Raw genomic sequence first — 20,967 nt, forward strand, 5'->3', positions numbered from 1 at the left:
GTCCTTTCCCTGTCTGTGGAATTACTCCAGGTTTGCTCAGGACTGTAAATCAGGCTGTCTTTGCGCAGCCGGTCAGGCTGTCCCCACACGCTCACAGAGATGGATGGTTCCTGTTCCCAGGAACAAACATGAAATATTTTTTTTTTTTTTTTTTTCATTATTTACTCCAGGTGCAATCAAGGAAAAGAAAGAAGATAAGCAAGCAGCTGGCCTCAGAAAAGTCAGGATTTTCCAAGGTTTCCTGACCTTCCTGTAGGATGAATCCATCAAAGCATTGAGGTTCCCTGTAACACAGGCAACACTGGGACAGCCATGGGGAAATTCCAGTTATTTTGGACATTCAGGGAGCATGGCCCTGCCAGGAAAAAGTCAGATGTCCTGGCACAACTCTCAGTGTGCACGTGGCACCCAGGGCTGGGGCTGGCCAGCTTTGCCAAGGCAACCCATTCCTAATAGGAACAAATCCCTGTGGTACCACTAGTGCGGGGAGCCAAGAGGTCAAATTTGCTGTTTATCATGTCAATATTCCCATGTTTGTGCAAGGCTCACTGGGCTGAGCTGGAAGGTTGACTTTAGCCAGGCTGAGAGGGCAGCTGGACTTTGTGCTGGTTTATATAACATCCAGAGAATGTTTCACCTCCTATCAGAGTGGGTTAGGAAGGAAAAGGAATGTAGAGAAAATGAGATTTGACCTAGTTGTGGGCTGGGTGTGAGGGGGAGAAGGGAAAATGGCTATAGAATGGCCTTAAGATGAAGGAGGGTAGATTTGGATGAGATATTGGGAAGAAATTCTTCCCTGTGAAGGTGGGGAGGCCCTGCACAGGTTGCCCAGAGAAGCTGTGGCTGTCCCATCTCTGGAAGTTCCAGGCCAGGTTGGACAGGGCTTGGGGCAGCCTGGGATACTGGAAGGTGTCCCTGCTCATGGCAGGGGAGTGGAATGAGATGAGCTTTGAGATCCCTTCCAGCCCAAACCATTCTGGGTTTCTGTGATGAATCTGAGCTGCCAGTGGTGTCCTGGCTCAGGAGATGAGATAGCACTGGCTGGAATGATGGAGCAGAGGGACAGCAGGGAAAGTTTAGGAAGGAAAAGACACTCCTTAGCTTTTGTTTGGTTTAATCTTGAAATGATTCCCCACGTGGGAGAAAACAGCTGCACAGGAAAAGCTGAGTTACTGGTACAAATCTGGTTACTTGCAAGTGACTCCAGTGATGAAAAAGCCATTTGTGCAGGAATAAAAGTCCCAAAACAGCTCCCCATGGGACTGTGCCAGAGAGGGGAGCTGGGAGAAGGAAGCTGAAGGTGTTCCCCAGGAAGCTTTGCAGTACAAACCCCAGCACTAAGTCCTGTGCTGTTCACAGAGCTGCCAGGGATATCCGTGTGGGCACACAGAACATCCTGAGCTTTTAACTCCTAGTACTTCCAGTTTCTGTTCCCTCTCTGGTTCTGGGGCTGGCAGATGTAGCCATGGGATTGGCTCCAGGACAGGTCCCTGCCCTTAATTCCCCTGGCTCACTGTGCTAATTCTGCTCTGTTAATCACCTTAGAGTCAATTTAAGGTGGTCCACACAAATGGACTCTCAATGTGAGTTACAGCTCAGTGACACCTTTGCTCTTTCTGCATCAGCACCTGGACAGAGGTGACTTGTCCCTTGCTTTTGGTGACCTTCCCCTTTGTCAGGCCATCAGTGCCATCTGGCAAAACCAGGAGGAAGGAGGGAAGCACCAAATCCAACTTTGCATCAAGCTGAGGGCAGTGATAAATAATGTCTCAGGACAGCTGAAGCAGTGTCTGATGGTCCCACGGTGCTTTTGGGCAAGGGAAGTTTTGCAAACCAAAATCTTGGTAACTTGGGCAGATATTAGTCCTTAATAGGAGAGGGAAACTGGGCTCCAAATCTGATTCATTTCACATTGGAATGATGTGTATGTGGAGAAGACCTCGTGGGCTGTGTTTGAGTAGTGCCTGAACCAACTGAGTTGGGAGAACCCAAAAAAACATTTTTCTGTTGTCAGCAGCTGGGCTTTGCTACTTTCTCCTCACCATGCTAGTTTTAAAAGCCTGGCTTTACACATTCAAGATACACAAATGACTTAAACCCTCTCTCTTACTGCAGCACGTGGGACTCATCCCTGTCCCCCCACCACCACATTCAGGAGAGCTTCTCTGAAACTATTTACTAAATATTTCAATAGAGACCTTAAATACTGTTCCTCTCTGTTTAGAAAGACATTGCAGAAAGCAAGTTGCTTCTTAATTCCTGTCCTCTGTTTTGTGTTTGAATCGTTTGTGCATCATGGGGCAGAGCAGGCTCAACATCTCTTTGCTTTTAATTCTTTATTTTATTTTGTGCAGACAGAAATGTTCCCAGGGAATGATTTGGGCTGTATGGGATCTCCAAAGATCATCCAGCTCCTGACTTGCCCAAAAGCTCCTGCTGCACCATTCAAGCCCAGACATTCTGTTACTGTGGAGATGTTGATTTTCTGCAAGCATGTGGAAGGAGTCATGGTGCTGGAATGCTGCTGGAACACTGTGGCTTCACCATTCCTTGCCCTCTAGTGCTGTTGGATTCCGTTTCACTTGCATACCTTCACCAAATCAGGTGTTCAATTTTAGCACTCGGTGAGCTCCAGCAGGATGGGGAGACAAGAATGAGCAAGACATGGAATTGGAACTGGCAGCAGTGCTTTGATTTCTGTTACACTTTATTTTCCCCTCCCCAGCATGATGGTGAGGCACAGGCTATGCTGCTTTGCTCCATTTGGGGTTGTGAGTGTGGCTTAAAGGTCTGTGCAAAGGGTGATAATTTCAACTGGGAGCGATTTACCTGGAGGTGCCAGACCAGGAACTGGCTCCAGCTGAGAAACCAACAGCATCTTCGGCTCAGAACTCAAACTTCCAGGGTTTATCAGGCATCTCTAAGCAATAAGGGAACAAAACACACAGAGAAAGTGCAATATGGCTCCTATTGCTTAATGAAGACCAGGCTAATTGAGGGCAATTAAATTAATCAGGCAAGTGAACCAGCCACACCCATTCCAAGGAGGATGGGTGCAATCACAGGCAATTACTGTAATTAATCTTCTCATTGTTGTCCCCATAGCCAGCACCTGGCCAAGAAGTTGAGGAGTTACTTAACTGTGCTCAGGAGGATGCTGCAGGCGAAGGTGGTGCTTCCAGGTGAGGATCCTTCTCCTTGGCCTTTTCCCACTCCTTTCTTGAATTTCTGCTGAGCCTGCCTTGACCTGAACAGCCTGGGCTTGACCTCCAAACCTCAGTGGCTGGCAGAAGGTGGAAAAGCTCTGACACAGGATATTTTAGAACACATCATTCACCCCAGTGAGACTTACATTTGTACCCTCCAACCTCTGTGAGGGGGTAGATAACATTTTATTATATTTTTATTTATTTCATTATATTTATTTCATATTTTTGTTATATTTTTATTTTATTGTGTTTTATTATATAATTTGTACTTACTTTATTATATTTTATGTTCTGCTGTGGGGGAATGATCCACCTCCTGGTTCACTCTGGAATTCTGGATTAAATCCCTTTATAATCTTTACAACATGGTTTCCAAATGGATAATAAGTGTGTGGCTGAAAATGTGAATGGAATATTCACATTACAGCAGAATCTGTAGAATGCCCAGAACAGAGGGATGGGGTAGGAAGGACTCAGTATCAATGTGTTTCTATGTGATATTTGAGGAATTTAGGCTAATTTTTCAATAAAATAGATATGATAGCATGAAATAACCCAGCATGAACACTGGAAAAAAATTAAGGGTTTTTCAGAGGCTGAGCTTACTGGCTTTTGGGGGGGGGGGGGTTTGTTTGTTTGGTTTTTTTGGGTTTTTTGTTTGTTTTGCTGGAGTTTTTTCCTACAGAGTTTTAAAAACCTGTTGCAAGAAGGAGTCTCACAAATGTGGCTGTCCCATCCCTGCAAGTGTTCAAGGCCAGCTTGGATGGGATAAAAATCTGAACCATGAACCATGAAGCTGCTTCTCCCTACACTGATGCTACACAAAAATTATGTTGTAAAGAAGTTTCCTGAAACCTCTAGAACTGGGCCCCTGCAGACTAAGTAAAACATGATTTTTAAAAAAAGCAATATGGTTAATTGATGAAGCTATTGATTTGTAACAGTTAATTTTTGTGTAAGAGCCCCCTGTGTGTGCATTAGGGAACCTGTTTATTCTGGGATGAAATGAAAGCCCTAAAAATGGGGTCATTTTCTGCTTTGAGTTCTGTGACACCTCGTGGCACCTGCTTTTGTGCAGGATGAGTTTGCCTATGGAGCAATTCCTGTGGACTCTGACAAGCTCCAGTGTTGTTTTTAGGGGACAGATGAGGATAATCTGGCCATCACTTTGTCTCCTGACCTGGGACAGCCTATGAGTTTCCTTTGTCTGCCCCTCCACCTGATGGGACAGGTTTCAATGGGTTCATTTCACAGAACCAGTTCTGTTAAAGCCTCTGGGCTGACCTCAAGACAGTTTTGACGTAAAATTCACTGCTGGTGTCGACCCAAAACCCACCAAAGCATTGGATTGAGCTGTGGGCTGGAAAAGCTGCCGCAAGGTGCTCACCACACCCCAGGATGAGCCATGAATGGGCACAAAATGCACTTTAAGAAAACTGTAAAATCTTTCTAGAAGTTTCCACAACAATTTTGTTCTCAGCTGCCTCCTCAGACACTCTGGAGGCCGAGTTTGAGTGGCCAGACAAATCTTTGACAGGAAAATCTCCTTTCCTTTGGTGTTTGTTCCCAGGATGAGGGGAAGCAGCAGCATTGATCCTGAGATTGTGAAGGCTAATAAAAAAATCCATATGTGCTATTAAAGTCAATAGTATCAAAGTAATTCCACTAATTTGACCATGTGAAGTGGAAAAAGGACTTTCCACATTCGCTGGCTAGTGCACCTCCATAAAAAGCCCCAGGAAAACCAGGGAAAGCCATAATAAGCAAATCTGATCTCAGGTACTTTTTTAGTTTGCTTCCACAGTGTTCTTAGCCAAGTTCAGTGTTCTTGAAATGCTAAAGAAAACCAGTTACAAAGCTAAATCTGAAACCAGAGCTTGAATCACCCTTTATGTCAAATCCTGCCCTCTTTATAATTCTGAATTTGAACGTGTTTTCAATATCAGAAAAAAAACCTGGATGGTGATATTCCCACCCCAGAAATCTCCTGACTTGCTTAGTTGGCATCTCCATGCCACCTGCTCGTGGGTTTGTATGGCAGAAGGCACTCCCAAGAGGGAACAAATTCCCTGAGCACCAGTGACTCTGGAAAAAATCACATAAAACACTTGCATGGTCAACAAATAGTTATGGTTTTATTGAGTGGTAGAATACACAAGGAAAAAAAATTTCTCTTTTTGAGTTACTGGATTTTTTAAATTATTTTTTTTTAAGAATTAAAAAAAAAAATAAACCAGGAGCTGTCCTATATGGAATGTGGTTTTTTTTGTTTTAACATTGGACATGTTAGAGCTTTGTTATGAGGGCTTTCTTGGGAAAGCATCTACTAAGGAAGAGGATGTCTTTGCCCTAATGAAGACCTCAAATCCAGCCAAAGAGCTCAGCCCCTGCAGCAGGAAATTATGGTGCCTGGACATGGGTCCTGACCAGCCTCCCAAGCCCTATTTCAGTGAGCAGCTGGGATCTACACTGCTTGAATCCAGGCCTGGAGGGAAACCTCCAAGGAAAGTCCCCTAATTCCCACTGTGCCTCTCCCTGAAAACTGAGGGCAATGAGTCCCTGCTCCCAGAGCTGTGGGAGGTGGGGGCTTAGTGTGAGATCCAGCTCACTCTTGAGGTGCCTGTGGATGTCACCAGTCCCTGCCACCCCCTCTGAGCCCCAGCTCTGCCCTGTCCTGCCCTGTGTCTCCAGCACAGTCCTCCAGGCAGATTCCAGCCATGCTGGGAGATCATGGGACACCTGATTCCAAATTTCTCCTCCTTCAGCCCTCTGTATTTTTTCTACCACTCTCATGCATCCCTCCCCAACCCCTGACTTTCCCAAACTTCTCTCATCTCTCATTCTCCTCCCAAAACAGACCCAGAGACTTCTCTTTGCTGCAGTTTGTGCTTTTCTCTGACATCCTCAATCATCCTGGTCCTCCAGCTCCTACTCCAGTCCCCCACAGTGAGTGGGAAGAACAAATCCAGTCCTTCCCTGGCTTTGTCTGATTCTCTGCCCTGAAACCACCTCTGTGTTTCTAGCTCCTCATTTCCATGTGGTGTAGCTGGATTCAATAAACCCTGGCAGGCTTCCAGCACCCCTTACTGGCTTAGGGGTTTTTTTCATGCTTGTCTCATTACAGTGCAAATGAATGACTTTTATCAAGAGAGAAAGTGGACAAGATTTCAACTCATTATTTTCAGATAAACTGGTTAGTTAAGAGTCCTCAGAAAGCTGGGCAAAGCTGTGCTGAAAATTCTGTGTTTCGGCCATTTTGATGGCAGATTTTAACCTGCTCGTATCTCACTCATTGCTGCCTTGGAGACATAGCTCATGGGAAGTTTATATCCATCTACATTTCCAGTCTTACTGAAACTTCTGGAATATCTCCAGATAAAACTAATTTTACTTGGAGAACAATGATAACAAAGCAGATTGATCCAGACTTCCAGGGCTCTTTGTCAGTGATCTCTTTGACATGCTTCAGTTAAAGAGTGGAGAGCTTCTAGAATCCTGGGATGGTTTGGGTTGGAAGGGACAATAAAGATCATTCAATTCCACCCTCCTGCCATGGAGGACCTTCCCTAGATCAGGTTGCTCCAAACTTCATCCAACCTGGCCTGTAACACTTGCAGGGATGGGATGTCAACAAGGAATCAAGGCACATAGAAAACAACTCAAATTCTAAGAAAGCTGGAATTTTTTGGAAGTAGAGGAGAAAGCTACATGAGCCAGAGAGGATTTTCCTGGAAAAATAATAAGTTTTTTCTGGGAAAAAAATGCCCATTTGCCTAAGGGCTGATCTTTCCCCAAGATCAACCCAAATGGCGAGGAGACAAGAAGAGAAGAGAAGAGAAGAGAAGAGAAGAGAAGAGAAGAGAAGAGAAGAGAAGAGAAGAGAAGAGAAGAGAAGAGAAGAGAAGAGAAGAGAAGAGAAGAGAAGAGAAGAGAAGAGAAGAGAAGAGAAGAGAAGAGAAGAGAAGAGAAGAGAAGAGAAGAGAAGAGAAGAGAAGAGAAGAAGAACAGGGCTAAGGAGGAAAATATTTGCTCTGGTAATAAGACAAAAAACCCAAGGGCTGTCAGAAAAATAAGCTGGATATTTAAAAGCTTTCACTGCTGATGCCACTGTACTCGTGGTCATCCTTGCTGGAGAACAGTGAGGTACATTCAAGGAAGGGGTGCACAAATTAAGGCAATACTGATGAGGTTAGCCAAATTCCAGGCTAGCTCCTTACTACCTGCCTGGAAAATCACAGCATCCAGAAGGATGTTATTTCTGTAGCTTTTCACCCTAAACATTCATTCCCCATCTGTAAGCAAAGATAAAATCTCATTTTATTCTCCAAAGAACTCAGGGAGGGAATACATTATTTTTTTTTTATTTTTTTTGCAATGCTGGCCACAGTCCCAGAGTCATCTCTGTTCATGATGAAGCACCTTGCTGATTCTGTGGGATGCTGCTAGGATTCAGGGATTTGATAGAGGAGATCCAGTTTCAGAGCTGAGGGAAGTAATGAGGCGTGCAAAGTAACCAGAGTCTCCCTCCTGGTGTTTCCAGGGAGCACTGAGACAGATGCTGGTGCTAGAGGCTGCTTTTGGAACCACGTCCTTTGTCCTAAACCAAATACCTCTTCTGTAGTGTTGCAGCTGAACCTGAACCCCTGGTTTATTTGGGGTCAGGTACCTGTTCCAGAAGCACCTGGAAGCTTCAACCATAAGTTGACAGCCCGATCAGCCATTAGTGAATTTTGGTAATTAGGTGCTTGGCAGAAAATAGAGTTTTAGACAACTTGTAAGAGCATTCTCCAAAGCTCTCACATCAGCAGCACAGCCTGGGCAGGGCTGATTCCAGCTGGGATTGTCTGTTTCAGCAGCTCCTCCTTTTGCAGGGAGAGCTCCTTTCCTTCTGTGATTGTTCCCAAGGGAGGGGTGAACAGTGCCATGGCTCCTGGCCTCGGGCAGGCAAGAAGAGGATCGGTGCCTGGCAGGCATGTGCAGACAGGCAGGATTCTGGGTTTCAGCAGGGCAGGATGGTGAAAAGGCCATTTGTGGTTCCCCTGGAGCACTGAGGAGCAATTAGCACTTTTTGCTTGTGTGATTGTTTTGGTCTTTTGTGTGATTTGCTGGTTATTCGATGTGTCAGACCTGCTCCTCATTAAAGAGAAAACAGAACTTCTTCTAAAGGAGATATTTTGCTATTTAAACCCAGAAATCTTCTACAGAGCCCTGGGAAGAGGGGCTGATCCTAAAACCACGGCTATGTTAACCCTGCTATGGTTAGGGGTTAGCTGTGCAGGGCCAGGGTCACAGCTTGCACTAGAGGGATGCTATGATTAGAGAAGGGAAGGAGGCAGGGAAAGGAGGGAGCTGGGTTCTGGACAAGGCTGGAAGCACAGTCCAGCAGCTGCCGGTCCTGTGGGATGTGATTCCTCTTTCACACAAACATGGGAAAGAGGCATGAGCTGACTGGGGTGTCCTTGGATTGCAAGCACTCACTGAGGCCTAAAAACCCTTAGGGTGTGAATCAGGGTTTGTGTGGTTTAGGCAGAATGAGAACGAATCTTGTGAAAAGAAGGTCAAGGTCAGATATTAATGCCCCGTTTTTAAACATTCCTCATCATCCTCTCCCAACCTTCCCTTCTTTGCACTGCTGGCCTCGCTTTCCACTCTCTGGAGCACATTTTAAATCTGCCTGGATTAAAACAGGTTGTCTGGGCCTGCACCAGAAGCAGCTGACAAGACAGAAACTCCTCTCCAACCGTGGATTTAGACAGAGATCTGAGAGTAAAAGACACAAGTGTGATCCCCCCCATGCCCCCCCCCATCCCTCCCGCTCACTCACACCTCCCCAGAAAGATTAATGATCACTTATGGAGATAAGCATCCAGCCAGAGATCTCCAGATTTCTTTAGGGACCTGTGAGAAGAAAAGGAGAAGTTTGGGAATCTTGCTTCTGTCATGTTTTTCCTGCAGAGAAGGCTGTTACTGAAATTTAATATCAATCATAAAACCCACCCTCTGTCAGTGTGAAGCCATTCCCCCTTGTCCTGTCACACCAGACCTGTGTCCAAAGCCCCTCTCCAGCTCCTTTGGAGCCCTTTTAGGCACTGGAAGGAGCTGTGAGTTCTCCTGGGACCCTGCAGGCTTCACTCTGCTGTGCTTTGGTGTTGCGTGGCCCTGTCCTAACTGGATTTGAGGACAAAAGCAGGTCTGGAACCAGCTCTCCTGCCATTGTGACCACCCCACTTTAATCTGCCCATGTTCAGAGAGGTTTGTGCTGGAGGTGCCTGGACTGCAGAGCTTTCTCATGTTCCCTGCCATGAATTATTCCCCTTGGAGGAACTGAGACAGCAACATTAACACCGAGGCTGCTGACAAGCACTGTTAGACTGGTCTCCAGCTCTGCCTGTAGGGAATTGCCTGTTGCTGCTGGCAGAGCTCTCAGGGGACACAGCAGGAGCTGTAACCTGACCTGTTTCCCCTTGATTCATCTCACTTTGCAGCAGGAGATCTGCTGGCAGCTGTCAGAACAGGGTGGTATAAAAGCCAGAATCATTAAGAGTGGAAAAGCCCTCTAAGATCGATCCCACCTCTGTTGAGCCACCATGATCCCAAATGCCACGATCAGGTTTGTACCCATCTAAAGGTCAACTGTTTGGTACTTTGACAGCAACAACAAAAATTTCTGAAGGGTCTGCCATGTCCTGGATCCTCTCTGCTAGAAAATATCAGGTGTCCCTGGAAAAATGAGCTGCAGGTGGGATCAGGAGGGCCTTACCCAACGATGTCTACAAATGCTTTCCCAAGAGGCTTCTCCTCATACTGGACTCCATACTTGGCACATAATGACTTCACCAAAGGCTTCACCTTCCAGAAGTTGTGCCGTGGCATCGTTGGAAACAGGCTGGAGAGGAGAGAGAGGAAATAAAGCTGAGAAAACTCACGAGACAAGCGACAAGGGATGGGCATTAGGGTTTGCATCCTCAGGGGCTCATTGTTGCTGCCTCCTCCTCAAGCTGGAAAGGGAGGCACAGAGACACCCCTGCTTTACACTTCTCTGTCTCAAGGAGGTGATGGAAATTGATTTTCCTGTCATGCCTCAAAGCAAAGCCATGCTCAGGACACACTGAAAGCCAGTTTGTGCAAGAAGGGATACGAGTGAAATGAGAGGGCAGCAGGAGTGAGGGAACAGCCTCAGAGACGGCTACTAATTCCTCTGGGAATAGTTGTTTCTTGCCAAACTGAATTCCCAGTGACCTGCTTTTCCACTTCTGGAAGCAGGTAAAGAAGGACTTTGGGGGCACCTTGCCCTATGCTCTTCCATGGAGATTTCTTAAGCTGGCTCCCAAAACAGCCAGCCTCACCCTAAAAGCAATTTCTTTTACATTTTCTGTTGCCATTGGCAACAGACTGTCCATATGGCCCTGTTTTACATGTTTTTTCTAGAATCTGGTACCCAGCATCCTACACAGTCCCACTCTCTATAAAACACTGGAGTGCTTTAGGTGAGGAGAGTTTTCTGAGGTGGATGCTTGGGATTTGAGCTTTTGTAACTGGTAAACGCATAATGACAACTCCTAATTAAACCCTAAATTAAGGCTGTGAAAGTGAAAGCTTTGGAGGAAGAGAGAAAAATGTCATGGCCGTAATAGAAGCAGGCTATCATGGAATGGTTTGGGTGGGAAGGGATTTTAAAGCTCATTCAGTTTCTGCCCTGCCATGGGCAGGGTCACCTTCCACTAACGCAGTCTGCTCCAAGCCCCATCCAACCTCAGCTTGAGCACTTCCAGGGATGGGGCAGCCACAACTTCCACACCTGTGTAGTCTGAAACTCTGTTTCCTTGGCATACAATCCTTCCCCATGGGATAATTCCCTCCCCTGGGCTGTGACAAGCTGGCAGTGCCCTCACGATGCTGGCTCTGTACTCACTGGTGCTCAATCTGGAAGTTCAGGTGCCCGGTGAACCAGTCATTGAAAAAGGACTGCTCAATGTTGCAGGTTGCTGCTATCTGCCAGGGAGAGAGAAAACAGTGAGTATTAGGGATGGCTCATCCCAAAACCAGGGTGAAATTCCTCTTCCCTGAACTCTGTGAGTGCAGAGCCTGCCATGCTGGGCCTGCTGGGTGCAGCAAGGGGAGCTTTAATCCTCTCTCAGAGCCTCAGGTAATCAAACTCTCACTGGTGGTGAAGTAATGGAGCAGCCCAAACCCAGATTCCTAAATCTCAGCCTCCCTCATTGGAGATCAGAGGGTTGACAGCAGTACCAAGGTGCAAAACAGGAGGAAAATGCATGGACACAAAGCTTCCCCATCCCTGTGTAGTTATTGCACAGTTTGCCGTAAATCGATATTCTGAGAATATTTCTTAGGTATTGTGGCCATTAATGATCATAAAAATAGATTTTTTTTCTTCAGATTCTTAAAATTCAACCAAACTTTTGATTAGGTTTCTCCCTCACACATTTTACTTGGATTTACAGGGAGATAGAACTGCCAAAATACCAAGAGTATGGTTCTGGAATAAAGAAGAGGAAAGGGAGCACTCAATTACTCATCTTCTAGAACAAAAGGACAAAGGCAGGCTCCAAAATGAAGAGTCAACATTTTTTCCTCAGCTATTTTATTGCTGGGATCTACAGGCCTGTGTAGATCTGTGGCCAAAACACACAGGAATGTTTTTTGGATTTGCAGTCACGTCCAGCTTCAGTCACCACAGTCAGCCCTTCGCTCAACTTCCCTCCAGGAGCAGGTAACCTTTTGATTGTCAAAGTAATTGCACAACTTTGGAATTCCATGTCTTTCCCCAGCATTGCTGCTGGCTCTGGGAAGAACATCTTTATGGGAGAAGTCATGGACAAGACACTCTATCCTAGTAAGGGGTGGTGGTATCACTGGGGGTGGTGGTAACTCTCATACTCTTTGAGTAAATCCCATTTTGGGGTGAGTCAGGGATGTTTTTCCCCCCTCCCAGTTACCTGGGAGCTCAGCCAGTCTCTGTGCTTCTCAGAATCAATTTCCATTGGAATGTGATTCATCTGTGTGACCCACACAAACCAGTGACTCTCCAGAAACCTGCAAAACCAGGAAAAATCATGACAATTTCTATCGGATGTGAGGATATCAGGTAATTAGAGTGGGGTTTGCAGGAAGCAACAGAGACTTGGATGGGTGTTGACAAGGAATTGCCTGGAATCATCCTTGTTCCAGGCTGTTTTCTGCAAGAGCAGATGATCCAGTTTTGCAATTTTGCTTTTTTTTTTTTTTCTTGCATTTTGAGTTTCATCAAAAATTTTGGGAATAATGGGCTGCTTGTGATAACTTTTCCAGCTTGATTTTAGTCTTGGAGCATGCACAGAATTACTTCCACAGTCAGCTGGGAAGATAGTGGGATGAGGCACTCTGGGAGGGTCCAGCCATGACCAAAGCGGGGTCAGCAGTGTGTGAGAATAAGGAATGATGAGGAAAGGCAGGAGAATCCTGACTGGACCATCATGGGGCAGGGGAAGATGCAGGAAGAGTGCCAGAGGAGCTGGAACTTGGTGATGCTGACAGGGGAGTGAAGCAATGGGACACAGCAGAGCTGAGGCCAGGCTCAGACAGCACTGGAGGGATGGGAGAGCAGCAGGGATCCCCTACCTGACAAACGTGAGGAGACACAGGGATCCCAGGATGCCGTAGAACGGGATGAAGGTGATGAAGTAGCGCAGGTAGTAGCTGATGGCCCAGGCCAGGTCCTGGGGGGACAGAGAAAACACCAGGCATCACTTTGCCCGTCTTGGAAAATGTGTCTTTGCTGATGATGTTGGGAGCACTGGGTAATTCCTGCCTGCCCCCTGGCCTCCCTCTCTGCTCCAGTTTCCAGCCAGACCCCGTAAGGATGGAGGGGATGTTTCACTCACCGCCCAGAACCTGCGCTTGATCATGGTCGAGATGATTTGGATTTGGAAATACACAGGGATGAGCAGAGGCGGGAAGACTGCAAGGCAAAGGGAAATGGTTTGGCCATCAGAGGGGTGGGAAGGTGTGTGACGTGAGGGACTGTTCCATGGAACTGGGAACGTTCAGTTTTCCCACAGAGCCTCTCACATGGAGGTTATTCCCAGCCTTAGCTGCTTTACATCCCCTTGCTCTACAGGGCAATGCTCCAGGTGCTCGGATATCCCTGAGCTGATTTTGGGACCTGCAAAGGGTCCTGAGGAAGGGTGGGATGAGCTGGGATTTGAGGAGTTGCTCTGCTCACACAGTGAGGGCTGGAAAGGACAAGTGGCATTCCAGGAAAAGGGAAGAGAGGAGGGTGGATACTCACTGAGGAAGAAGTACTCGTGCTGGTGGTTGTAAGGCAGGTACTTCAGCTTCTTCTTGCCATACTGCAGGACACAAAGAGACATTCTCAGATAAGAGCAGATTCTCTGCAATAATTCTTAATTTATTGACCAGGGAGTTTTGACTGAATTCCCACCAGCAGGTAAAAAGAGACATGGTGTGATTAAATGTCCTGACTTTGTCATTGTGTTAGGTTTTTAAAGATAATTTCTATTTACTTGATGGAATTTTGATGCACTTCACCTTCTGCCATTCCTGTCTGGCAGAAGAGCTGCCAGCATCTCCATCTGTATTAATATGAATGTGACAGGCATAAAGTCTGATTTTTTGGAAGGGAAGGCTTGTAACACCAATAAATCAGGCACATTATTCCCTCTGGGCTGAGCTCTGCAAGGCTGTGTGCTTGGCGTCATTTGGAAAAGGATTTTATACCAGTGTGAGAATATTGGGATAGACTGATTCTGGCTTAATATCAGATATTTTGAGGTGGAAATCCAGTTTTCCTTGTTATCACAAATGTTTAGGTTTTCCTTTAAGTAGTAGAACCATGGTCTGCTTTCTCAAGAACACAAAATCTGGCTGTGAAGCCATATTTAATGTTGTATTTCTCTGTGTTGTCTTTTGCTTGTCCATTTTCTTGGGATTTTGTTTCTAAAACTAGAAATCCTTGTTCCATTGTGAAAAACTCCATGATTTAAGTGCTTTGGGTAGGCTTTTATAAACAGGAAGTAAATATTTTGGCTCTGGAGGGGTGGATTGAATTAAAATTAAAATCACTTGATGCTGGAAGATATTTTCTATGGAAATGGAAGGTCAGTTTTGAAATGTTCCTGCTGGAATACTGAGGAACAAGGTATTTCCCCCTCACGTTAGCACTTAAAGCCAGCAGGATAAAGTGGCCTTTAGTGGCTTTTTGCTTTCTCTCCAATCCCATCTGTGTTATTTTTCCCAAGTTAACCCAGGACACTTTCTCCTGTGGTCAGCACAGGAAATGGATTGGGAATTAGTAGTCAAATGCTGCTCCTCAGCCCAAGGGTTGGCTCCAAACTCCTGTCAGACGAAGTAGCCGGACGAAACCCCTGGATTAAGCATTTCCTTTCTAGCATTCCTGGAAGTTCTGCCTGCGTAAGTCATGTCTAACAATGGGAGCCAACTCCTGGATTTGCGCAAGCACTCTCTGAGGCCCTCTCGGACAGTAGTTTTCCATGTTTTCCCTGCTTTTCCTTACCTCAACAGGCTGCGTGTCTCCCAGGACAAAAATGTGCAGCATGTTCACATCTGGGTCCTTCTGGAAGATGTTGGGCTTGGCGTGGTGCTGGAAGTGGCGATGGTTCCACCAGTTTGCAGAGGCACCCTGGGCAAGGAGAACATGGAGTTTTCATCCCTGGAGAGCTGCTCCCAAGGTGGGATTACCCAATCATTTATAAGAACTAAAGTGGTGTGACTCAGATTGTGGCTGAAGTGGGATTTGCTTTGGACAGAGCAGCAAGCAGGGAGTGGTGGAGTTGTTGGTTGCTATGAGACTGCTGCTTCCAGCGGGATCCCTAAGGATCATCCGTCTTGAAAGAACACAGAGTAAATACACTCTGAGCAAGTTACTGTGTCTTCCCAGAAAATCCTGACATGGTTTAGGTTGGAAGGAACTTTAAAGCTCATCCAGTCCCAAACCCCTGCCATAGGCAGGGACACCTTCCACTAGCCCAGGCTGCTCCATGGGCAATGGTCACCAACTTTTTTTGTGCCTCTGCTCACTCTGGGAAGGTTGAGAGCCTCCCGTACCTACTCTGCCACAGCCAGAGTAGAATTCCCAGAATTCCCTGGCTCCATAATTCCCTTTACCTTCAGGTGTCCAATGACAAACTTGTGGACGATGTGGTTCCAGGAAGACTTCTTGAAGACAGAGAGGTGTCCAAAATCATGTTGCAGCCACCCTGCCTGGGCCTGGGATGAGGGGAAATCAAATAGTTAGGAAGCTATTGGGAATCTGAGCTAAGCAGGAAAGAAATGGAGATGGAGGGCATGTTGGGAGTGTGAGAAGATCTCTCTTTGTTACCTGGGAAGTTGTAAGGATGCAGGCAAGGATGAGTGTTGTGATCCAACCGGTCCCGAAGTAAAAAAGCATGAGCAAAGCCAAAACTTCCATGGCAATGATGTGGCCCAGGTAAAGGGAGAAGAACAAGGGGCTGGCTCGGAACAGGTTCATGTCCTCCGCTGTCTTCCGCAGGGTCCGGAAATCCTCCACCAGCTGGGACTGCAATAGGACAGGCAAGAGCAGGGTGAGGCTTGGAAGTGAGCCTGACTGAGTTGTTGGATGGATGGATGGATGGATGGAGGAAGGATGAGCTCCATCCTAAGGACCCTGGCTCCATATTCCAGCTTTTTGCCCTGTATTCCTATGAATAAACTGGCCAGTCTGAACCCACATCCTGACCTTTTGGACCTGGAGCCAGGAGAGTAATCCAAGCTCTGTTGAGTGTCATATCACCTGATGGCTCTTCTCTGAATGAATTTCCTAAGCACTAAGGAGAAGCCAGAGCAAGAGGGAATTCAGTACTATTGTGCCTAATTCCAGAGCTCTATAATGAGCACCCATTATCACCCGTCATCCGTTCAATCCAAGGGCCAGCTCCTGTGCAGCCATCCATGAGGAGCATTCCTGGGTCACTGGGGGCCAGCGTTGTCCCCTCTATTGTGAGTGACACAGATATATCACAATCATGGCCAGCCACAAAGAACAGGGCAGGATTGAGTTTCCTGGCCACAGCCAGTTGTGCTACATTCTGGGCCTGAATAATGGATGAGCAGGGATACAGAGCTGCCCTGAGGATGGGCAGTGGCTGCTGCTCCTCAGCAAGGCCACCAGAATGAGACATCTGGGGACTTGTGTTTTGGAGCTTGGTCACCAGCAACAGAGCAGCAGAAGGGACCACAGTCACCAGAGGCTGGTGCACATTTCCCACTCCACATGTCTCAGTTTCCATTTCCCTTCAGGATGGGCTCAGTCCAGCCTGGGTGCCTGGAATGGGATGCCAGAAATTGGCTGTTGGTGGCTCTGTGGGAAAGAAAAGGTTTGTACAGCCAAAAGTGTCACCTCCTTTCCACATATATTTGAATCCATGATAGAATAGAAAGTAGGGCTACATGGAGATGTTCAGTCACTGAGAATTTCTCTCCCTCTCTGGAGAGCATCCCAAAAGGGAAAAAAATATGGGAATAACCACTCTGAACCCCATCTGAGGAATAAATACTCACATTTTTGTCTCGGTCCTGGCTGGGCTCCCCTGGAGCGAGTTCTCCAATAAGCAGAGGCTTGAGAAACTTCTGTACCAAGGTGGGATTGATATGGAAGGCCTGGAATGCATCCTGGAGTGGAAACAGGAGGAACTGTGTGAGATCCAGGACTAAGATGTGCTTCCTATTCACTGTGTCATTCCCACCCACCTCCAGCACTTGTGGAACCTGTGGAAGAGGGGGGCCAGGTGACCTCCAGCTCTGTGATCACTTTTTGGGACATTAATTCCATTAAAGCCTGATGAATTTGCTGTCCTGGGAATGGTGAGACCTGGGATGGCATCCAGCCATATGGTGAAAGGCACCTCAAGAAATTCTTTCTAAGCAACTAAATACTTAAATCCCGTTAATTCCCTTAGAAGGTAGGCAGAGGGGAATTTGTGCAAATCCCTCCTAGGATATAAATACCCTTGGAAAGTCTGCTCCTGGAGGCAAGTCAAGAGAGGGGCTGACTCTAGTGAGTGAAGCTGGATGTGATTGCAAACACAAAAAATATTCCTGGGTGTTTTGGTCAGGTCTAGCAGTCCCAGCAGTAAAACAGCTGAGGAAAGAGTGGTGACTTTTCAGAAAAATAATGCCTTGTTTGTGGAGTCATTTTGATCCTGGCATTCATGAGTTTATCTGGCTCTTCTTTTTCTCTATTCCTTCCACTTTCCACATATTTTTGTCTGCCTGTATCCCACAGGTGCCTGATGCTCATAGTGAGATCTTGGCCAGATCCTTTCACATGGCACAACTGGAATTTTAACCCCAAGGACAGCAGCTGGGACAGAAAGCTGACCCAGATCAGAAACCCTCACTCTGTCCTTGCCCTTTCCTCACTGCACAGAACTTGAGTCAGCTCTTGGAATTCACCTGGGACAACAGGAAAGATTGGTTCCATGAAGTGCTAAGAAAGTATGGAAAAAAAAAAATCATTAAAAGCAGGAGTCAGGAGAACCATGCCTCCAGCATTTCCACCTTTGTCCCATTGCCTAACAATTGTAGGGACCAACTAATATCTCCCTCCTGGCTCTAAAGAGAAAAGGCAGACAGGAAAGTGCTCCCTGTGTCCAGCTGACCTTTCTGTGAGCTGCCCTCCATTAAAAGTCTGGAGTTAAAAAATGCCAGGCAACGACCTCAAACCCAAAGTCCACCAAAATCAATAGAAACTCGGACCCATAAATGTGTCACTGAAATGTTGACTCTGGTGTCTTGTTTCCCTCTCTGGATCAATTTGCAAAAGATGTGAAAGAGGAAGGAAAAGCAGAATGAGGGGGGAAGTGAATAGCTGACTGTGTCTACTGCAAGGCTCTGCAGTTTTGGGTGAAAAAAAAAGGGGGGAAGAAAGGGAAACAGAGGGTGACACATAAGAAGCATTACAAAATGTTGATTCAGTGTTATTTTAACGGCTGGCAATAAAAAAGTCTTTGGAGGTCTGATTGGGTGCTCACTGCCTGGAGATCCTGCAAATGATGGAAGGATTGGATTGTTGTTACGTATATCTCATGAAGTTCTTGTACCAATAGGTCTAAAATATAAGATAGCATCTGAATTTTGGAATTGTTCTCACTTCTGTACTGCAGGAGATAAAAAGCTTAAGGTAAAAGATAATCCCTGGGAAATGCTGTGTGATATTGGCACTTGACCTCCCAACTTTGTGATCTACTGACCAAATAAGCCAAAGTGTTTTATGGGATGTGGGAATTATTCCAGCTGCTTTTGGTGAGAAAAAAAGCTTTGTATAATTGAGACATGAGCTATACTTGAGCATTGGGAATGCTTAGAGCAGTCAGCACAAGGATTTTCTTTTACATCCCTGCGACATCTCCACCTCTGGGACAGAGACACTGCAGTGTCCCTGCCTTTGTGCTCTGGGCATGAGGTGACCGCAGAACAGGTTGGCCCAGACTCGGATGTTGTGTTTAAAAAAATATCAGAGACCCATGGAATGGTTTGGGTTGGAAGGGACTTCAAAAATCCTCTCATTCCACTCCCTTGCCATGGGCAAGGACACCTTCCATAGACCAGGTTACTCCAAATCCCGTGCAACCTGGCCTGGAACACTTCCAGGGATGGGGGAGCCACAGCTTCTTTGGACAACCTGTGCCAGGGCCTCCCCACCCTCACAGGGAAGGATTTCTTCCTAAAATCCAATCTGAACCTACACAGGGTCAAGGCCAAGCATTTCTCCCCTTGAATGAGAGAGGGTTTTCTGGGTGTAAATGGTTGTTCATCACAGGGAAGCTGCAAAACTGATGCCAATCCTGGTTTAGTGCTCGGAGAGGTGATTTAACAATTTCAGAGCGTTTTTAAGGCCATGCCTTCATTGAGTGTGGGATGCAATGTAGGGTGGGGAGGTGGGAGGAGAACCAGCAATCCTGGAACCACCAACCTGTGTTTCAGCCTCCCTTTCAAGGATTCCAGACAACTGCAGTAGCAGATGCTTTTTGGTTGCTAATGGAGATATTGGAGTTAAATTCTTGGGGATAGGAGTCTAACTCCTCCTGTTTCAGCAGCTCTCTGTTTAAGCAGTTGAAAGCAAAACCTGGTCCATCTCTCTGGGGGAGAAAGCTATTCATTCAGAGGATTTACTGAAAAGGGACAGAAGGGCCAAAATGCATCAGTGCTTCAAGGAAAAGAACGAAAAATAACCACAGGATGCAGGGAAATGGGGCCTGATGAAAAGAGAAGGCTCTGCCAAATAATTTTGTCGTACATGGAGCCTTCTCCTCCTTGCTAAAGTGTCAGGAGCCGTGGGAGACCAGCAGTTCCTGTTCCTGCTTGGTCTCTGCACATTTTGGGAAGAGCTCTGAGGAAGCTTGGATTTCATAAACACACCCTGAGGGAAGAACATGCTCTCTGGATGCACTTCTGAGAAAGGTGGTTTTGAGGGAACTCCAGACAACAAACAATTTATTTCTAATTTGTTCCTATTTCAAGGCAGGGGTTTTTTTTGTTGTTGTTTGGTTTTTCACATATTTTACGCTGCTGAAACCTGAGATGTGGCTGAACCCAGTGAAGGAGCAGCTGGAGCAGCAGCAAATGGTTTGCTGCTTTTTTTTTTCCTTTTCTCTTTTCTGTAACAACCTGTAACCAAATTCTCCAGAGAATTTTCTCCTGGGGAAAAAAAAAAGCTAAAAAGCTCCTTGTTTTAGAGCCTCCTCACAGAAGCAACTTTGAGACACAGCCTGGCCTCTGTTTAACCCTCCCTGTGCTTGGCTGTGTGACTCTGCATGTCACCAGCTCCACACTGGAAAAGGGGAGATTTGGGAAACTTTGCTCCTGAATTCAGGGCTCGAGGCATGGCACAAGCAGGAGAAAAAGGCAAACCAGCAGGATTTAAGCAGAGCAATCCCTCTCAATCCATCTTCCGAACACCACGGCTCCAGGGCGGGACCAGCATCAGCTTGAACCAAGCTGGGAGCAGCGAAAGGGCTGAGCCAGGTGTTGGGGAGATGGGGACAGGGGACAGCAGGCAGCTGGCTCCCTTCAGGGAGGGAAGGAGCTGTCAGAGGATGCTGCTGGAGCCGGGAGAGCCGCGGGGGTCGGTCCTTACCGTGGCATCTTCTCCGGCGCAGTGGCTGATCACTCGGTGGCCCCCCGGGTGCCTTTTTGCCCACTTGGTGACATTATAAACCTTGCGCTCTATCACCAGCCACTGGTCCGTCCTCAGGTTGTGCTTCTGGATCTCCTCCCAGGTGTAGAAGCGGATCTGCGCCGCCGGCTCCCCCGAATCCCCCCCTTGCTCACCCCCTTTCCCCATGGGGCCACTCGATTCTTTGTCTTCTCGACCAAAGGGGGAAAACCTGTCCCTGTGCCTCTCAGGGATGTGCCGGACGGGAAGAGCTTTCCTGGCGGGATTGAACTCAGCTGGTTCCCTGCTCCCTCCCTTTGCCTTCGCTCATGTCCTCCCTTCTCTTTGTTTCTCGCTTCGCAGCCCTCGGAATCTCTCCGCCTGCTCGGAAGTGCCCCCTAGGCTGGCTGTCCCCGCACTGATGCACTTTATCCTCGCACATAGCCCTGTGTTTTGAGGGAAGCTCGGCCCCTTCCACCCACACCCCCCCTCGCACCCTCCCTCTCGGGCATCCCCCCCCCTCGGGCATTCTCCTCCCTCGGCATCCCCTCCCTCTTCCAGCATCATCCTTTCTCCCAGACATTCTCCTCCCTCCCGGCATCCCCC

At 47.1% G+C, this 20,967-nt stretch overlaps 1 protein-coding gene across 1 annotated transcript; it reads right to left on the reverse strand.

The window, feature by feature from the left end:
* Positions 1–7,502: 7,502 nt before the first annotated feature.
* On the reverse strand, positions 7,503–20,814 carry FADS2 (fatty acid desaturase 2). The gene is made up of 12 exons (XM_058835798.1): positions 20,344–20,814; positions 16,767–16,877; positions 15,568–15,765; positions 15,354–15,455; positions 14,743–14,868; positions 13,498–13,558; positions 13,091–13,167; positions 12,828–12,925; positions 12,167–12,263; positions 11,122–11,201; positions 9,970–10,095; positions 7,503–9,107 (listed from the first exon to the last, which is right to left on the reverse strand). The coding sequence occupies exons 1-12, from the start codon at positions 20,548–20,550 to the stop codon at positions 9,056–9,058; spliced, it is 1,335 nt and encodes a 444-aa protein (XP_058691781.1). The 5' UTR covers positions 20,551–20,814; the 3' UTR covers positions 7,503–9,055.
* Between the last annotated feature and the right edge of the window lie 153 nt (positions 20,815–20,967).

This window comes from Poecile atricapillus, chromosome 1 (assembly GCF_030490865.1).
Source record: "Poecile atricapillus isolate bPoeAtr1 chromosome 1, bPoeAtr1.hap1, whole genome shotgun sequence".
NCBI classification, from domain to species: domain Eukaryota; kingdom Metazoa; phylum Chordata; class Aves; order Passeriformes; family Paridae; genus Poecile; species Poecile atricapillus.